An 18,426-nucleotide genomic window follows, 5' to 3' on the forward strand; every position below is an offset into this window, starting at 1 on the left:
GTCACGATGGGCTTCTGCAGTTCATTTAACCCCCAGCTGCACTACGAAGTACATGTCATAAGCCTAATCGTACTCTGGACTAGGAATGGTGCCATCTCGCGCAATCAGTGACCGACCGCCGACCGGGCCAATATCAGCGTGTTTTCCGAGTCACGCAGTTGCCCGTTATCGAGGAGAGCGCAACACGAAAAATGCGAGATTTGGTCTTGCAATTTGCCATTAACTGCACCTTGTCCTTCCAGGGGTAGCGTCTTGGCAACGTCTCTTGGGTAGCATTGAGCACTACAGAACGAGTTTACCCCTCAATTCTTACAGCAAATCTCTTTTGTTTGCTGTTCACCGCGATGGAGGTTCATGATCAACATTCGTAAAATGCGCCGGGGATGGCATGTTCATAGTCAACTTCGAATACGAGATGCTACGTACTCGAGGCGATGACTTTGTATCTCTTCGACTATCATGAGAACTTCACCTAAATAGAAGGTCGGTGATTATCGCGAAGTTTGAAAAAAGACGGTATGATTGTCAATGTAAGTGCTGCACCATCGTCCGATACCGCGTGCGACCCCGGCATATTAGCCATCCCAAGAAGGAAGCTCATTCCAACAACAATGGCGATATCGCCAGGAATCTCTACGCCCATGACCGTATCGGCAATGTAACGCTGCAACAATGAGTAGCAGCCGGGTTTCGGTAGAAGTAAAGGGAATGTCACCAAAGTCGTAAAGAAGTCGTGATTATAAAAGCTTCATCCCACCGGTATGTTTATTACTGTTCTCGAGGCAGAGCTTCAAGCGGCGCACTATCTTGGGTGAATCCTCATGATGCATCTGCTGAGCATTGCCAGTCTCCTCGCGCTTCCCGTTCTGGGGAGCGCACAGTCTTTCGCTACTCGTCAAGCTCCAGAGGCCGCAGATGAGACCAACAACGCTACTGTCCCTATTGCCAAAAGCTACATCATCGAGTATGCCTCGGTATGAACATGCCCTCTGTCACGAATCAGCATATAGAGTAGCTCATGGAAATCGGGATCTCAACTGTGGTCTAATCAACTATGGAAAAGGGGAAAAGGGAAGCCCTCGAGGGAGCCCCTTTTGTATGCCCATGCCCCTGTCTACCCCTGAGATATCCACTGCTATACCTCTTTCGTGACACCCTCTTCACCCACTATTACAATAGGCCTGATCTAATATTTACCAATAGGGATCTGCTAAAGCTCGTCGCGACGTCGCCCTCGAAGCCGATATCAAGGTCGTCAAGAACTTCGAGAGCGACATATTCTCCGGCGCCAGCATTGAGACCGACACCCATAACATTGATAGCCTGCAGAACCTAGCCGGTGTCGTTCGCGTCTGGCAGAACACCCGTGTCAGCTTGTCTCCTGTTGAGGGGCTTGAGTCGATTGAGGAGGCTGCCGCTGGTGACTACAGCCCACACAACACCACCGGTGTGAGTAAGCTCCATGACAAGGGCATTTTTGGGAAGGGAGTCAAGGTTGGAGTTGTTGACTCTGGAACTTGGTACCTGCACCCAGCCGTAAGCAACTATCTAACATTGAGTGAGTTGTCTGGGTGCTGAACGTCTTACAGCTGGGAGGTGGCTTCGGTCCGGGTTTCAAGGTTGCTGGCGGTTATGATCTTGTCGGCAACGGCAGTAAGTCTTGAAAGTAACCTGCGCATTCATTGAGATTCTAACGAACACGCGTAGTCTGGCCCTATGAAGATAAGACCCCAGATAATGATCCATTGGACCAGCTTGGACATGGTAAGTAGACATGACACCTGGCACATGAGCAAGATCTGACCACCGTACAGGAACTCACGTGGCAGGAATCATTGCTGGAAAGAACGATTGGTAAGGCCATCAATAAGCTTTTTGCACTACCTGCACAGGAAATTAACGCTTCTTTCCTACAGGTGGAGCGGAGTTGCTCCTGAGGCGACGCTCTACTCATACAAGGTCTTTGCTCAACTGGTAAACTCGGCTTCCGAACCATCGGAGGCTTTCTCATTTCTGACTTGCGGCAGGATACTACGGACGATGCTACGCTCATCGAGGCTTTCCTCAGGGCCTACTCCGACGGCGTATGCATCTTTCAGACCTCGAGAGATAGCAGCAAGCACTGACACCAAGACAGGTCGACATCATCACTGCCAGTATCGGCGGTCCAGGCGGCTGGTCTACGAACGCGTGGGCTGAGATCGCTTCTCGCTTGGTCGACGAGGGAGTCGTAGTTACCATCGCTAATGGTAACTCGGGTGCTGCCGGTGCCTTCTTCGGAAGCAGTGGTTCCTCTGGCAGAAATGTTCTCGCCGTCGCCTCTGTGGAGACCGAGAAGTATCCTGCTTCACCTTTTGAGTTGACATCAATTCTCGACGGCAATACCGAGACTGTCAAGGTATGACGTTCGACCACGAATCGTATGCCATAGCCTCTAACATCAAACAGGCTGGATACTTGCCTTCAACTTACTACTTCTCATCCGACATTGTTGACTGGCCAGTCGTTCCTCTGAACTTCGACATCACCGACCCCGCGGACGGCTGCGAGCCTTATCCCAATGGTACACGAAGCCTCAAGGGCGTCATTCCCTTGGTGAGAAGAGGCACCTGCACTTTTGCGACTAAGCAGGCCAACCTTGTTGCCCTTGGTGCTGAGTACATCTTGTTCTACAACAATGAAAACCCTATCATCACTCCCGGAACTGATGATGATGTTGGTCTGATTGCTCTCATCACCGCCGCAGCTGGTAAGGCCATCATTGAGACGGTCCAAGCCGGCGGCAATGTCACCGCGGACTTTTCTCTCAACCCTGAGCAGGTTGTTGGTCTGGAATACCCCGCAGGTGGCAGACCTAACACTTTCACTTCTTGGGGTGCTTCCAACGACCTGGATATCAAGCCCGATATTGCTGCTCCTGGTGGTCAAGTCAGTCTTATCACTTTGCTCATCTCATTTCTAGAAAATCCTAACATGTTTATAGATCTTTAGCTCCTACCTTGATGATACCTATGCTCTGCTCTCCGGTACCTCAATGGCAACACCGTACGTAGCAGGTGTTGCTGCCCTCTTCATCAGTGCCCACGGCGGCCGATCCGTCCATGGTATGTCCTTTTATTTAGCATGACTGTGGAGCCTGAGGCTGTAGCTGATACTTTCTCGTTCCAGGCAAGGGCTTTGCCAAGACCCTACACCAAAGAATCATCGCCAGCGGAACCTCTCTTCCCTGGTCTGATGGAACCGCGACCGACTACGGCTTCTCCGCATCAGTTGCCCAAGTCGGCAACGGTCTCATCAATGCCTTCAAGATCGTCAACTACACCACTGACATTGCCTTTGAGAAGATAGCTCTCAATGACACCCATTATTTCAGTCGTTACCACGATGTGACTGTTACGAATAATGGTGCTAAGGATGTTAGCTACAAACTTTCTTACGAAGCTGCTGCTGGGGTGGAGATTCTTGGCTGGTACCCATTCGTCGCACCGTGGGGTGGTGAGAAGAGACTCAAGAGCTTCACGGAGTTGACGCCCACAAGCCTGCCTGTCGAGGTGTCTTTGCCGAGAGACTTCACCCTGAAGCCGGGCGAGAGCAAAACTGTCAGGTAAGATGCATATTGCAAAAGCACATCCCATGTTGCAGTGACCTAACACGCAAAGTGTCAACTTTCCTAATCCCAACGGTCTTGGCTGGAACTCTTCTGCTCTACCCATCTACAGCGGAAAGGTCATTGTCTCGGGCAATAATGGAGAGCAACTTTCCGTGCCCTACCTAGGTGAGATTGCGCTGTTATGTTCCACATTAATATCTACCTGACTAACTCCCATGCAGGCCTCGGTGCGAACCTGAAGGCCGAAATTAGCCCGATCTACCGTCCCTCGTACCCATTCACCACCCAGAGAGACTAGTAAGTTTATACACTCTGGCCATGGGGCAACTACAGGCTAACTTTGGGCAGCGTCTACTCCTTTAATCTCGATCCATCTGTCGCCGATTTCCCCATCATCTACTCAAAGCTCATTTGGGGCAGCAAGGAGGTCCGATGGGATGTAAGTCTTATTGCAACTTCGCAGGAGCGTGAGAATATGAGCTGACCTACATCAAGATTTACGAAGCTGGTTGGACTGATAGGCAATGGGAATATCCGCCCGTTCCCGGCCAAAGCGGCTACATTGGCCCAGCCACGAGCCACGTTGTAGCCGGCAGTGTGTCGTACTTTGACCCTACTCTCTACGACCCAGATGACACCTGGACCTACCCCGAGGTCGACTTGTACCGTAATGCTCAGACCCAGGCATCGTACCACGAGTTTTGGTGGTTCGGGAAGCTTGGCAACGGAAGCCAGATTGAACTCGGAAACTACACGTAAGTGATGGTCAATCTTCGTATACGTGCCGAGAACTAAGGTAGCTGACAATAATCTCAAATAGCATGCGATTTGCCACGTTGAAGCCTTTCGGAAACCCTGCAGCTGCTGATAACTGGGATGTTTTCCAGACACCGCAGATCCAGGTCACCGGAAAGTACGAGAGGCGAGGATAGGAGAAGCATAGCAGATGAGTTGTGTTGAACAACTAGAATACTGGTGAGGCATGGTTCTATCTGTGTATTTTAGATATCACTATCGCCCTGGACTTTCAGGTGTCAGAAGATCCTTAGATAGCTCCCAAGATCATGCCTTTCAAAACCCACACTTGTCAACCCTACTCCGATCGCTTCTTGTAATCCTCATCCGTGACGGCTTCATGCCACTTCGTTTCCCCGATGCCGACGACAAAGTGCGTCATAATGCTTCCATCGTCGGCGCCGTGCCAGTGAGTCGTGCCCGGGGGAGCCCAAACTGTGTCTCCAGCGTTGATTCGCTTAGCCTCGCCGCCCTTGTCGCAGACCCAACCGCTTCCAGCCAGCACTCTAATCATCTGCCCGCCGACGTGCGTGTGCCAGTGTGTCCGAGCGCATGGGGTAAAGGTGACGTTGGCAATGACGGCGCTCTCGTCTCGGTTGATGAGTTCCATATAGACATCACCGGTAAAAGTAGCGGTTGGCTTTGCTACTGGTGTAGCCGAGGCCGGAATGACTTTGGATTCTGGCATGTTGGTGATTGCTTGGTGAGATGTCGTTGATCTAGGTTGTTGTTTGAGGGGAGGTTTGTGCTTCAAACGGGCAGCGGGTGCGGTAGTTATAATCACGCCATTAAGTCTCCGCTATGTTGGCATTTCATGGCAAGTGGAACCGGGAGGACATCATGCGAGGTCTTTGATCTGATCTTAACAGCAGAACTCAATGTGAGCTGCACCGAGAACACGATAAAACGAACGGCCTTATCCGCGTCCATCAGTCGCTAGCACATACCTGAACCGAGATAACTCGGCATCAACTGCAATCGGCTGAGGCACGGGCGCCCTCAGACGCGGCGGAGATCGGCCGAAGTGGGGTTGGCTGACAGCTCCCCGCATCTTGAGTGATAACTCCGTGTGGTTGTAACTATCTCCGTCTCGATTTACTGCTCCACGATTCAAGTCATGGCTGATTCATGAGCCGAACATCCGGGTATGGACCTAATTCACAACCAAGTTCGAGCGGGCGAGTTGCGTCCATGGCTAAGTTTGTCTTGAATACCTCTACCCGATAAGTATGCGCCCACCATGATCGGGGGTTTGCTCAAAGCTCGCTGAATTAACTAACACCGTCAGCCATGCTGTTAGCTTTTACATGCAGTCAGCGTTTCAATTTTCCTGAGAAAATACAAAGATTAGAGTAAAATTTGACGAGGCAGCCCTCGACCTCTGCTTAACCGAGTGGTTGCGGATGTTCAACTACATGTACTCATGACTGCTCAAGCATATCCTTCCGGTTCATGTAGAAATTGTCCATGATCGTCTCTTCCACCGCCTTCATGTCAATACCTTCTGCCTTCTTATTTAATCTCTTTCGACTCTCAACCAAATTCTTGGCAACGTCCTTCCATGCGATGCTTTTTCCGTGAAGACCGAGGTCACTGGCGCCCTCAACTTCACCAGTGACTGTCACAGGTAGCAACTTGCTGTTTTCCTTCCTAATCACGCCACCAACAATGACCGTCTCCACGTCTCTCTCACTCGAATGCAGAACCACTGCCGCAATGGGGTCCTCTTCAGCAGCTGGAAGCATGGAGGGACTGTCAGTGCTAAACACCACTAGGTCTGCATTTGCACCGACGCGGATCTGGCCAACCTCGCCCGCCATGCCAATCGCCTTTGCACCGCCAATTGTAGCGAGGTTGAAGACTTGCTCTGCCGAAGGTCCGACATGGCGGCTCCACTTGCCCTGCCTTCGAAGATTCTCTTGTCGTTCGATACGGGCATACTGCAAGCCGAGCCGCATCTGGCTGGGCATAAAGCTGCTGCCACAGCTGTGGCAGTCAACTCCGAGGCTAGAGTGTGCTTCAAAGTCAGGCTGAAGGGCGACCGGCGGCCAGCCCATCTGAAGCTCTGTGTTAGGCGTGGCAGAGATGTAGACATCGTGCTTTTTGACAAGCTCTGCGTCGCCATCCTTTGGGAAGTTTGCGTGAGAGATGAGGATATCTGAGCCTAGCAGGTTGTGGTTGTTAAGGACTTGGAGGACAGAAGGTCCATTGCCAAAGGCTAGACCGGCGGCTCCGTGGGATGTAATGACCTTGGCATTTGCAGCGCGAAGCTCCGAGTAGAGGTGCTTCATGTGGTCGGGCGACTGATACATATTGTCCACCGCAAAACCAAGCTGAACTCGGCCATCTCCGTATGGACCTTTGATGGCTAGCGATTTCCAATTTTCGAGAACATGTGAAGACGTATAGTCATCTGCTGTAGAGAAGGGGCTCCAGCTGGTTGTTCTGGGAACGCAGTAGCAGTAGACTGCGCGAAGCCCAGAGGCCACGAGGGCTTGAATCATTGTCGGGGCTGGTTCGCAATGTTAGCATATTGCCAGGACTGTATAATCGGGCGAGGGGCTCACGGAAGTCTGGGCCGACATTCAGACTGGAGTGGTCCACAATGGTCGTGGTGCCGCCATCAATTGCTTCAAGTGCACCACCAAGTTCACCCCAGAATGCGTCTTCGGCAGAGAATAATGAGCCGATGAAGTTTCCTCGCGGTAGGTACTCGAGCAGCGTGTGGTCGACGTGACGACCTTTGAGCGCGGTTTGCCAGACGTGATGGTGTGTGCTAATGAAGCCGGGAGACACGATCTTGCCCTCACAGTCGACGACTTTGACACCATCGCCAGTTGTTTCGATGTGTTGGCTGATTTTCGAAATTGTGTCTCCTTTGATGAGAATGTCCAACCGTTGTGGTTTCACCTTGCCATCCTCTCCGTGAATGAGGAGCACGCCATTCTTCAACACAATTTTGGTTATCGACATAGTCATAGCCTTTATTCTAGACAAGGAGATATGCAGGGAATCAAACGTCGCTACCACATCGTCATGTTGGAGGAATCTTGTGGCTTTTATTGTTCATGCCACCGGCTATATGTGAGAATTAGTTACATGTTGTCAGAGCCCTCCCGGATAGGGGCTAGTAAGAGGTAGTAAGGAGTCCAAGCAACAAAGGAGCAGCTCAGATATATATACAGCGCAGGGAGTACACGTCGAGGGAGGAGCAGATTTCAGTAATTCATCATTCTACCCCTAACTGCAGTTGGCCTCTGAGAGCTTCCACCCTGCGTCAACATCCCAACTTGACACATGTACTCCGTAGCTATGGAGGCACGGGGTATCAGAAGTCCACTTCTATCGCGCCACGACGAGAAACCGAACTGAACGAGTAAGATACGCGTGCTTAGTACTAAATTTCGCGCTCTTGCTTGAAATTCATAAACGCGAAGGGCGACGAGAATTCCGGCTTCTTATTAAAAACCTATGATTCGGTCCCGGACATTTCGGAGGCCGGAAGTGGATGGAGTGGAGATAGGCCTAATGTCCGAACGAAACCGGTGCTAGACGCCACACAATGCTAAAGTACTGCTTGACAAGTAACTTCATGTTGTCACTTGTTCTTAGATACCTTACTGTATTTAATCGTGATGTGACAGATGCGTTTATTTATTTTAGGTTGTGGATGCTATCGATGCATGCCAGGGACAGCGGCCGCAGGGTGCAATGAGTCGAGCGGTGTTCAAATGAAGTCCTTGAGCTTTGATAATACAAAGTGGGCAGCATGCAAGCATCAAGTCCGGCATTCGAAGTATCAAGGAGACAATGCGGGAAAGATTCTGAAAGATTGAACTGCATGTCTTAGCCTTAAGCATTGGATATTGCCATCTACCTTCTAAAACAAAACACACAGCCAACGTCTTACTTTCGACATGCCAGCCACATTGCATGTCACTACAGTTCTCTTCCTCCTGACAGGGTTTGATTGCCTTTGGAAAGCCCTGAATTATTAACAACCCTACAAATGCCTCATGAATTAAGGAGTATTAGTGAGCCTTGAAAGAAGTGAGTCCGTCACATAGTCCTCGATCATTGGCAACCGGCGCGCTGTGACTGGATGACGAATTGTCCTGTCCAAATTAAGTCAATATAAATAGCTTTAACGATAGTTATAGAAAAGTAATAGTATTATTTAATATGATATGAAAAAAAATCACTGATCGCTTGGTTCGAATTGATGAATGCACTTAAGATTCACATCTCGAAGGGGGTCTCAATTTTAGTACCGCAGAAAGTACAGGTAATGATCGGGAAACATGATGGCTTTCAAGGTAGAATTCCAATTAAGACTCATGTATCAATTGCGCCAAGTTTCTTTGCACTAGAAACTCATATCACTCAGTTGCGAACTCTCAGTCTCATAATATGTGAGTTTGCCCTCTTTCTACAACACAATCTTAGCAGAGTGCACCACTGATTGTTCATTAGTGGCAACCCCTAGAGCAACTTGTAGTTAGTTCCATAATTGTGTACAATCTTTCTGCTGGATGCTTCCATGACAATGTTCGATGCACAGAAGTTTGCTTACTTTTGTCACTGCAGCTGGACTCCATGAATTCTTGATCAACTTAGTTAGATATGTGCAAGTTTGAACAACACAAGACCATGCGCGCGCGAGAAGCTCTCGAGATGAGCTCCTAGCGTCATATTTAAACATCGCAGTGCACTTCTGAGTGGGGTGATGGCCAATGAGCGCTCACCCCATGAATAAACGGGACTTTTGTCGGGGCAAGACGTCAGCTTGAACGTAAGCTTAGTAGCCTGCGATAGGACCACTCGGACTCTTTTTAGATGCACAGAAATCTTCTTCTAATAATACAAGCCTGTGGAAGTAATGTCGTTGGTCGGAAACATGTCCAGCTAACTTTCGAAAACTGTTTAGTCGCTCAATTGCGCAAACAATCAAGACTTGAGGAGTGCCCAGAGTGATTTCGTTCATGCCCAAGTATTTCGCACAGTCACCCTTGTCACGACTCCACGAACCCACACTGCTAGCCATCATGGTCACCGATGGTCTGGAAGGAGCCTACCGCTCTGAACGGCTTGTTTTTCGAGCCGTAGAAAATAACGACGAGGATAAGAAGTTCCTGCACACCCAAATCGAGAATGACCCAGTCACCGTCGCCCTTTCCAACCCGATGGCGCTGATGCCGAGGACCAGCAAGCACAGCGAGTGGATGGTGGAGCAAATGGCCAAATCTGTCCTCGCTGTCATGGTCTGCCTACCGGCGGATACTGTGGGCGGGGACGACGAGAAAGTTGACGAAGCGAAGACAACTGCGCCAAAGCCCATAGGATACCTAGCAATCGGCTGGGGTGGCATCCCTCCGGCAATGGTCCATCATCGCTCGGTTGGCCTCGGTATCGCGATAGCACCGCAGTACCAAGGAAGTGGCTACGGGGCCGAAGTCATCAATTGGGCTCTAGACTGGGCTTTCCGGTATGGGAATTATCATCGGGTTCACCTTGGCACTGTCTCCTATAATGAGCGAGCGCAGCACTTGTACAAGAAGCTTGGTTTCGTGGAAGAGGGCCGCAGCCGCGAGTCTTATTGGTTCAATCGACAATGGCATGACATGATAAGCTACGGAATTCTAGAAAGTGAATGGGAGGCTATGAGAGGCATTAGGTCTGGATAGGCACACTTTATCTGTAGGTATTCAAGCTTTTCACTTGGAAAGAGAGTAGCTCGCAATGGTCTCCTCCCTCGAGACTGCTGAGCTCCTTGAGTTTCAAGCCGAGATTTTCTCTCGTTCTAAGTGCTGGTTAAGAGAATTTTCTGTGGGATGGTCATCAAAGCAGCACGGCCTAGCGGAACCAGTATGTTCTGGAAATCGAATAGAGGAGTTGGAGAAAAACTAAGGACGGATGTAGTGACGCCATCTAACAGTTGATGGGATACCGAGCTTCTTTATAATCTAGTCCTAGGGCTTACAGGTTCTCACTGTGACTGTATTTCCGACTCCTATTTCCAGGCATCGTCGTGGTATGGTTGCCTGCGTCTATCAACCCAAAGAGCAGCCTTTTATCAAGAGGTGGATCTATCAGGCGCTACATCCATTTTAAGCAGGTTATACATTTCCACGTAATCAAATTCTTTCGCCGTGTCTGCTGGCGTGTCGTCCCAGTACTTGACGCTGGGGTCTGCCCCCGCACTCAAGAGAAGCTGAGCGATGTCAAGTCTATTAGTACGAGCAACAACATGTAGAGGCGCTCCTTGCTAGATCTTGTAGCCTGTTTTGATATTGCGAACATAGCTGAGGTCAGCCCCCTTGTCGACCAGAAATTTAATCATTTCCATGCTTGCACCCGTGCAACCTATAGCAGACTTAAGTATATCTCGTGGCAGTCTGGCGCTATGGTCAAGCAGGAGTTGACAGGGTCGCAGCGATGGCTGGATTACAGCCGAGTGAAGCGCTGTCTTTCCTCTCGAACCTTTGACATTGGGGTCTGCTCCGTGATGTAACAGAACCTCCATCCACTCAATGTGTCCAACAGATAGCCTGTTCGGAAAATGAGTAATCAGTTCCTCGAAAACTAGTGCAATGGTCGGTACAAACGTGAGCAACGACGCGCCAGGCTCAACTGTGTTGATTTCAAACCCTCTCTTGAGGATTTCCTTCAATATTGTTTTGTCGCGACCTCTATAGACCGCCATGACAACTGAATCGGTGACACTAGCTCCGTTGTCGAGTAATAAGGCGACAAGAGAGGCGTGATTTCCGCATGCTGCCTCGTAAACGGCGCGCTTCATCAAAGTGTCAGGATACATATGACGTTTCTGCTGCGCCTCGAATTCATTGTAATCCTGCATAATGCTTTGGACTAGTGATAAGTCGCCTTTCCTGCATGCTTCAACGAAGCTATGTGTGGAAGTGTCCGCCATTCCCGTCTCTGGGCGGCGAATTGCCCACAGGTCGTATGTGGGGGAAATAGAAAGTTGGGTTGGGGGTAGTTGTTAATATAGTACCAACCTGATGTTGGAAAACAAAAAGTGATGGCACCAACCACGTATTTGTACCCCAAACAAGCCACCGGCCCGTTGGCCTCGGCTCAGACAATGGGGGCAATGTTTGGCAATTCCTGAATCCGTTGGACCCCGAAGCTGGGCAATCTATCTCTCCATTCGAATTGGCTGCTTGAAAAGATACTTGAGGTTTGCAGATCCATTCAGTCCGAGGGCCACTGCTATTGTTGATGCAACCAACTCAATACAGCCAACTACATCTCACTTGCCAGACCAACACAACCTCTGCGCTTCTGCGCCCCTGGAGGAGCTTTAAAGGGCCAAAAGAGAATTCACACAATTGCATATCTACCTAACCTGCACCCAAAAGCACCAAGCAATCTAGTAGAAGTAAGTTTCCAACGCTCGCCCCCAACAGGCATTGGTATGCAGAGGCACCATTAAAAGAGTGGCAAATGTATTGGCCCTCGATTGGCCATCGCTCAAACTCTGTGGACAAGATCAACTAAAATAGCACTATGCGAATTTGAAGTCTTGACCCGCAATTCGCAACCCCCGACGATAGCCCCTAGTGTCATGATAACAATTGTGTAGATCATATCGAGCTACATCATCATCATCATTCTTGGGAATTTCAGGGCAGCCCCAATGCGCTGATACGATGATGGTCTCGGGACGCTCTCAGGCTCGATTCTTGTCGTCACGCAGATTGGCCTGGAAGTCTCAGGTCGGATCCAACAGCCCAAGAGCAGCTTGAAGCTGTGACTGTTCGAAAGAAGTGCTTCTGAAATCAGTTCCGATTAAATTCGTTCAATTCAAGATAGTGAAACATGTGGGAGGGTATAAGTATCAACTTTTCCGTCTCCCTAAAGTCTAGAATTCACTCCAGTCAATGAAGATCGACCATCAGAATCTAATAACACCGTCAGAAAGCCTCCTTCTCCACAACCCCACCGCAAGCAATAGCTGTCTTATGTTGGTTCTTTCCAATAATATCTTCATGATGGACTCTGCAGTCCTCCGTTGTGTTTTCACTTGCGTCGTTGCAACAGTCTTGGTTCTAGGCCAGGAGGGAAAGGTCTTAGATCTTGAATTTCTCAGACAATAGACAATATCAACGAAGTGTGAATAACAATGTTGTCACCTGGTCCAATTTACAAAGTTGATACATTGTCTCTTCAAAGGGAAAACTTCCAGATTTCAGTAATCAATTAATCTTCTGGTAAAGAGGTAGTTAGGTACGTTTTGAAATTCAATCACTAAATTTGGGCGCATAGTCTAGTTAGCAGGTAATGTGCTATGCTAGTTGCCACTTTTGCGCTCTTGACGGTCGAAATCTTCACGTCGACACCATCGTGAAAGGTTTTGCCTCTATCTAAAAGTCATTTTCTTCGCTTCCCCGATGGAGATGAACTTCTTTGTGCTTTCTAGGCCCAACAACTAGCATTTTGTTCTCTGGCTAGTCCCGCTGAAAGTCGGCCTGACCGAGCCAGTGGGGGCTTTAGGTCCCTTCCCAAGCCCAATACAATCGAACACTCGTTTATGAATACTCGTTTATATGGCCTTGTCTGCTGAGTGGATTACACCTGACTCGTGATGACTAAGTCACAAACTTTTTTAGATTATAGTGCTCTCCTTTTCTGGGGATTGCACTATGAGATATAATGAGCAGACGATCATATCCTCCCTAAGTCGATACGATAACGAAGATCTCGAGTCAGCGTACAGGAACCACAACATCTTGACACGGCAGGCTCTTGAAGACTGGACATTAAAGTGTGGCATGGCCCAACACGAAGTGTTTTTTCGATTTTGGCGACACTGATCTATCTATTTTCTTCCTCACTATCCCCGCGCCGCCTGCCTCATAACCAACACATGAAGATATCACTAGCGTTTTCATCATGGTAAACTGGGGTACTTTAATTTTGGCCGCTATGGTTGCCGGCTCCGTAGCCAAAGACTGTGCCTTTTTCTACGACTCCACTGTCTCGGATCCCTTCATGGCTTCTATTCCTGCTTCTAACGCACAGTGGTACTGCAAAAACGACATTGGCGGTACAATGGAAGACAAGAGTTGTTGGTATCCCTATCACAGAGAAGTTGGTTCGAACCGTAGGGTCCTGGGGGTGACGAAGTATCAATATCTCTGTATTGATTGATTCTGCGTAAGGAGTAGAAAGGAGATTCCAACCGGAGGTTGGGTGGACCGTCGAGGTGTAATTGTACCCTCTCGAGGTGGCCCCTGCTCTACCCTTACTCACGGTCGAATTCGGCTTCCAATCCGACAGAGTCGAATATCTCCAACTCGGCAACCAACCCGAACTTTAGGTGCGGCATTTGTTGAGGAGCTAGGAGTTCGACTAAGAACTACGACATCCCTGATAAGATTGGCAACTACGCAACGAGATGCGGGTATTATGCTCCCGGCAAGTGCACAGCGAACTAGAAGCCAAAGGTGAGCTCAGAAGTTCTGGTTTCCCTGAACCTAGCCCCATTTCTTCTTCTTTTTTCTTCTCTCTAACAACTCTTTAGTCGGCGCATCAATGGCCTCGAAAACACATGATGGGACTTGGAATCATGTATACTTTAGAATGAATCTGAATACAAACAGAAGTTTTGTTAAAAAGCGTGCTTCTGCGATCAGGCCTACCAGTTTCAACGTCTAGAGGTGGCAATACCATGGAGAGACCTATAGCTTCGGGTTCGATCACGACACCTAGGCCAACGCTTATAAAGTCCATAACCCATCAATTGCTAAATAGCGTCACTAGAACCGTCTCCAGTCTTTCTCTAAGTTCGCCCTATTTCGAGAATATTTATAGTTAGATATAAGGGAAATAGAGCAAAATCAGAGAAATTCTAGAGACAGATATAGTGATGCCATCTAGCAGTTCATGGGATACAGCGCACACACCAGAATAATTATTGATGCTTTACCCGAAGGCACTCACTCGGCTTCGTTGCTTGTGTGGTAGTTTGTGTGTTCCCATCAACTGACATCACGTAGAAGAAGGTGTTGCAGGTGGCTGATGTGATGCCGACATCAATTTATTCTCACAATGCTGTGGCGACGTTCGTGACCACATGCAGATTATGATCGTTAATTCAAGCTATTATTCTATAAGGTCAGACTTGTATCCAGTCCTGAGGTATTCTCAAAAAAGCATGTAGGCAAGTCCGGTGCTATTCTTTGGCACTCGCTTACTGCATGCCAATAAAAGTAAACAACGTCAAATAGTCGGGCAAACATGTACGCCATATCAGAGGGACTTGTCATTTCATCGACTCTGTTACCCCTCATATGTCTATCTTACCGCCAAAATCCTCTACCAGACACCTATGGCTTATGTTGGTATGCTTTTGCCAAGCTGGTTCGGCACGCCGCACGGCATCACAGGTACTAGTGGAGTTCCCATGCTGTCAGTCAGAATCTCATGCAATGTGACGCAATCTAATGCATCGATGTTCTTCTAAGGTAGGCTAGAAATCGCAGCATATGAGACATGACTGCTTACCTTAGTTCGCCCCGCTGCCTCGTTGCCTGCTGGTATAGCCTATGCCTCGGATCAAGTCAAATTCAATGATTCCGCGCCGGCTTCTACGTCAGATGTACCGTCAAACATCTCAGCCCTTCTTATCCGAATCATTGGTTCCTGGCGATGCGGGGCTGTGATCAAGAATTCCAACTCATCCAAATCTCACAATCTTTCATCATGAAGCTTCTCAATTGCATTGAAGAGATGCACCCTGCGAGAAAGCAGGAACTGGAAAGAGAGGGGATCTCGACATCCTACGCTATTCTTTCTCACAAATGGGAAAAGGACGAGGATGAGGTCACCTTCGAAGACATGGGCAGTGCGGAAATAAGGTCCAAGAAAGTACTAGGGTGGTCGAAGATTCTGAAAACTTGCGACGAGGCACTCGAGAGAGGGATCCGGTACGCCTTGATAGACACGTGCTGCATCGACAAGCGAAACCTCACTGAGCTCACTGAATCAATTAACTCAATGTTTAAGTGGCATGCAGAGGCGGAAATCTGCTTTGCATATCTCTCAGATGTCAATCCAGGGGGTGATTTGGCGGAATCAGCGTGGTTTACGAGGGCCTGGACCCTGCAGGAGCTTATCGCTCCGGGCAAGATGAAATTCTACGACAAGAGTTGGAATATGATCGACAGCCGCATCAACCTTGCACGAGAAATCCACGTGCGAACAACGATCAACAACGAAGTTTTGAGACATTCCTCGTCGACACAACAAAGCATACAGAGTCTCCTGGCTGGTATCCCCGTGGGTCGGCGCATGTCATGGGCCGCTGGCCGTGAGGCCAAGAAAGTCGAAGACCGTGCCTACTCACTATTGGGAATATTCGGAGTGAGCATGCCTTTGCTTTACGGAGAGGGCGACCAAGCATTCATTCGGTTGCAAGAAGAAATCATCAAGGCTACCAATGACATGTCGCTATTTGCTTGGTGCGACTCTCGCGTCACTTCCCCTGAAGGCTCGGAGGAGCTTCGCGGTATCCTTACCCACACACCAGATGATTTCAGTAGTTGTCGCAATCTGGACTCTATCAGTAACCCCCGACGTGGTCCAGAGGTATGCATATGACCAAAATCCCCACCAGGACAGAAATAGACCCCAGAGACTGATGCACTTCACCTCTTCTAGTTTTCGATGACAAATAAGGGTCTTCGACTAGAAACTAGGATCTTTACCCATGGCAGTGGCACATTCTTCCTAAGCCTAGGTTGCCCAAAGGATGCTGAGTCCAAGCAGAATTTCCTAGGAATTCTACTTTACCGACTTCACAGTGGAATCTTCGTCAGAACAAGCCCACACAGGCTTTTTCTCAAAAATCCATTTTCGAAGAATCGCCTACTCGAGAAGGATTTTTTTTTCATTTGCAAACAATTTACTCCTGACTTGTTGGAGGAACCCGGTCAGGCTCCCGGACGTGACTTCAGGATTTGGATTGGAGAGAACAGTAAAATAGCAGTGGACAACGCCTCTCCCAAGCGGCACTGGAGTCCACACACACAAACATTTCGCAGTCGAGATTTCTGGGATTTTGAAGGGCGTGTAGAAATCGGATCCTCTTCGGAGGTCACGTTCAGCGTTACCTGCGGATTTGACACGCAGTATGGCACTTGGGTATACCCAGAGCGAGCCTCCCCACCTTGGAAACCGTGTGGCGACGGCCTCCAGGCTGGCATGCCCCCGGGAATCGATATCAACGTGGTGGACGGAATGTAAGATGGTATTCCAGTCACGATTATTCATCTGAATCGGCTCAAGAAGCCTGCTCCAAATCCAAAGCCGATCCCCTTCCAAAAAATGTCTAGCAGGCTGATGATGAAGGGGGAAATTGTGTGACTGAGGCCTCTGAGAAACGAAACCCAAACTGCAAGCAGATGTAGGATGCATGGATTTCGGTTGTTACTGTTTTGTTTTCGCTGATTGATTGTTCCCTTGATGAATCTAAATCGCATTGCTCCGAAAGACAGACAAACCACGAATTACGTACGTCATGCATATGATTTTCACCAACTCTGCGCGAGCAATCTTCATAATTCAGAAAGCCATGTCCAAGGTAATGTGAGCAAACCTCGTTTTTTTGTTGAATTTTTGATGAAGTAGTAAACATGCAGTAGGATACTATGTGTGTCGAAAAATGTGCGAAACATCCATTCCATTCAATGGAAAGAAGCTCCAGGCTTTTTAAACCTCCCATTCCCACCCCTCTTGATGCGTATTTGGTATAAAATGTGATCCCCGCAATCCTTTTCCAGCCTTCCCCCGTTTAATCAAAACACTTGAAACCATACCAGATGACCTTAGATAAGAAGTCCACCGACAACACCGGCGGCAGCCATACCTAAGCTGAGCAGACCCCAGCGAACATCGCCACGGGCCTCGATACCAGCGCTGGGCTGCGACGAGGACGAGGCAGAGGGAGTGCTCGAAGCAGAGCTAGGGCTGCCGGTGGCCGCGGAGCCGAGAGTGCCGCCGCCGGTTGCGCTGGGAGCGACGTTAGACTGCGCGGCGGCGGCGGCCTGGGCGTATTGCTCAATGGTTCTTGCGCCGCTGGCACTATAGATATCGTTAGCAAATTTGATTTGCTACCTCTGAACAGAGACGAAAACTTACGGAGCGTTGATAACACCAACCATACCACCCTGGCAATGCTGCCCAGTAGCACAGTAAAACCACTTGGGATTCGTATCCTTAACCTCAACCGTGAAAACCTCTGACCCGACACCAGACGCAACCTGCACCGGACCGCTGAAGAAGCCCGTCGTGGATCCGTTGGTGAGCGGCTGGCATGGCGAGTCAAAGGCGGACTGGGCGACGGAGTGGGCGCGCGGGTAGAAGTGGAACTCGACGACTTCGCCGACGGCGGCGGTGATGGTGTTGGGCTCAAAGGTGAGGCCGCCGTCGCCGACCTTGACGACGTGGACCCCGGCGATGCTGGTTGTGGAGGAAGAGGATGCCGCGGCGGCGGAGGCGGTGTTTGTGGAGGATTCTTGGGCGCCGTAGCCGTATTGGGCGAGGGCTCCTGCGGCGGGGAGGAGAGATGCGAGGAGGGTTGATGTATGCATTTTTGATGGTGTTGCGAGGTTGTGAGGTTGATTAGATGGTGTTGAGTTGAGTGGTTAATGCGTGTTGCTATATTACTGGAAGACTTTATTGGTTTGATGAAGAGTAAAAATTAACTTTCACGGAAGGGAAGACGTCTTCTTATACACGTAGATCCTCTCGCAGCCTTCACCTGGAGATGCCCAAGAAACAACACTAAACACGACCCTCACGGTTTCCACCCCTTGGAACATCCCAAGCCTCCATCCTCAAGCCTATACCCCTCCACCTCCCCCAGGCACCATCCAACGTTTGATTCCATCACCCTCAAGCCTTGGTCCCAAAACCTCGTGGCGGCGGCCTCCTTCACCGAGTCCGTCTCGGAAGCAAATTGACCCTTGGGCACCAGACCCCACCTCGACCTACCT

At 49.4% G+C, this 18,426-nt stretch overlaps 8 protein-coding genes across 8 annotated transcripts; 4 read left to right on the top strand and 4 right to left on the bottom strand.

Annotated features, from left to right (window-relative positions):
* Window positions 1-824: 824 nt before the first annotated feature.
* On the top strand, window positions 825-4,542 carry BDP81DRAFT_400490 (peptidase S8/S53 domain-containing protein; the record flags this gene model as incomplete). Its single annotated transcript, XM_060588697.1, has 16 exons — window positions 825-974; window positions 1,204-1,536; window positions 1,590-1,653; window positions 1,708-1,764; window positions 1,815-1,854; window positions 1,917-1,974; window positions 2,028-2,084; window positions 2,138-2,398; window positions 2,449-2,928; window positions 2,984-3,104; window positions 3,169-3,604; window positions 3,660-3,775; window positions 3,832-3,907; window positions 3,959-4,049; window positions 4,106-4,365; window positions 4,431-4,542. 16 exons carry the CDS (start codon window positions 825-827, stop codon window positions 4,540-4,542), a joined length of 2,712 nt encoding a protein of 903 aa, XP_060438134.1.
* Window positions 4,459-5,327, bottom strand: BDP81DRAFT_441922 (cupin domain-containing protein). Its single transcript, XM_060591637.1, has one exon. The coding sequence runs from the start codon at window positions 5,091-5,093 to the stop codon at window positions 4,704-4,706; it is 390 nt and encodes a 129-aa protein (XP_060438135.1). The 5' UTR covers window positions 5,094-5,327; the 3' UTR covers window positions 4,459-4,703.
* A 499-nt stretch (window positions 5,328-5,826) lies between these two features.
* On the bottom strand, window positions 5,827-7,384 carry BDP81DRAFT_335119 (amidohydrolase; the record flags this gene model as incomplete). Its single annotated transcript, XM_060585825.1, has 2 exons — window positions 5,827-6,917; window positions 6,973-7,384. 2 exons carry the CDS (start codon window positions 7,382-7,384, stop codon window positions 5,827-5,829), a joined length of 1,503 nt encoding a protein of 500 aa, XP_060438136.1.
* Window positions 7,385-9,286: 1,902 nt separating this feature from the next.
* Window positions 9,287-10,352, top strand: BDP81DRAFT_441924 (acyl-CoA N-acyltransferase). Its single transcript, XM_060591638.1, has one exon. The coding sequence runs from the start codon at window positions 9,388-9,390 to the stop codon at window positions 10,087-10,089; it is 702 nt and encodes a 233-aa protein (XP_060438137.1). The 5' UTR covers window positions 9,287-9,387; the 3' UTR covers window positions 10,090-10,352.
* Window positions 10,353-10,641: 289 nt separating this feature from the next.
* Window positions 10,642-11,297, bottom strand: BDP81DRAFT_441926 (ankyrin repeat-containing domain protein). Its single transcript, XM_060591639.1, has 2 exons — window positions 11,011-11,297; window positions 10,642-10,953 (listed from the first exon to the last, which is right to left on the bottom strand). Exons 1-2 carry the CDS (start codon window positions 11,262-11,264, stop codon window positions 10,671-10,673), a joined length of 537 nt encoding a protein of 178 aa, XP_060438138.1. The 5' UTR covers window positions 11,265-11,297; the 3' UTR covers window positions 10,642-10,670.
* Window positions 11,298-13,321: 2,024 nt separating this feature from the next.
* On the top strand, window positions 13,322-13,983 carry BDP81DRAFT_455548 (uncharacterized protein; the record flags this gene model as incomplete). Its single annotated transcript, XM_060593072.1, has 3 exons — window positions 13,322-13,523; window positions 13,749-13,875; window positions 13,953-13,983. 3 exons carry the CDS (start codon window positions 13,322-13,324, stop codon window positions 13,981-13,983), a joined length of 360 nt encoding a protein of 119 aa, XP_060438139.1.
* Window positions 13,984-15,160: 1,177 nt separating this feature from the next.
* On the top strand, window positions 15,161-16,494 carry BDP81DRAFT_508384 (uncharacterized protein; the record flags this gene model as incomplete). The annotated part of the gene is made up of 2 exons (XM_060595698.1): window positions 15,161-15,938; window positions 16,439-16,494. The coding sequence occupies 2 exons, from the start codon at window positions 15,161-15,163 to the stop codon at window positions 16,492-16,494; spliced, it is 834 nt and encodes a 277-aa protein (XP_060438140.1).
* Window positions 16,495-17,273: 779 nt separating this feature from the next.
* Window positions 17,274-18,086, bottom strand: BDP81DRAFT_361323 (Cupredoxin; the record flags this gene model as incomplete). The annotated part of the gene is made up of 2 exons (XM_060586421.1): window positions 17,570-18,086; window positions 17,274-17,512 (listed from the first exon to the last, which is right to left on the bottom strand). Coding segments are annotated over exons 1-2 (690 nt in total), but the record flags the coding sequence as incomplete, so codon positions are not given.
* Between the last annotated feature and the right edge of the window lie 340 nt (window positions 18,087-18,426).

Source organism: Colletotrichum phormii (genome assembly GCF_030913505.1).
Source record: "Colletotrichum phormii strain CBS 102054 chromosome Unknown BDP81scaffold_38, whole genome shotgun sequence".
Taxonomy (NCBI): Eukaryota; Fungi; Ascomycota; class Sordariomycetes; order Glomerellales; family Glomerellaceae; genus Colletotrichum; species Colletotrichum phormii.

Bases quoted from the DNA above. Each gene is read 5' to 3' on its own strand.
- BDP81DRAFT_441922 (XM_060591637.1), bottom strand. From the start codon at position 5,093: ATGCCAGAATCCAAAGTCATTCCGGCCTCGGCTACACCAGTAGCAAAG.
- BDP81DRAFT_441924 (XM_060591638.1), top strand. From the start codon at position 9,388: ATGCCCAAGTATTTCGCACAGTCACCCTTGTCACGACTCCACGAACCC.
- BDP81DRAFT_441926 (XM_060591639.1), bottom strand. From the start codon at position 11,264: ATGCAGGATTACAATGAATTCGAGGCGCAGCAGAAACGTCATATGTAT. The intron at 10,954-11,010 runs GTTTGTACCGAC...TTTTCCGAACAG, and splicing joins CCTGGCGCGTCGTTGCTCAC to GCTATCTGTTGGACACATTG.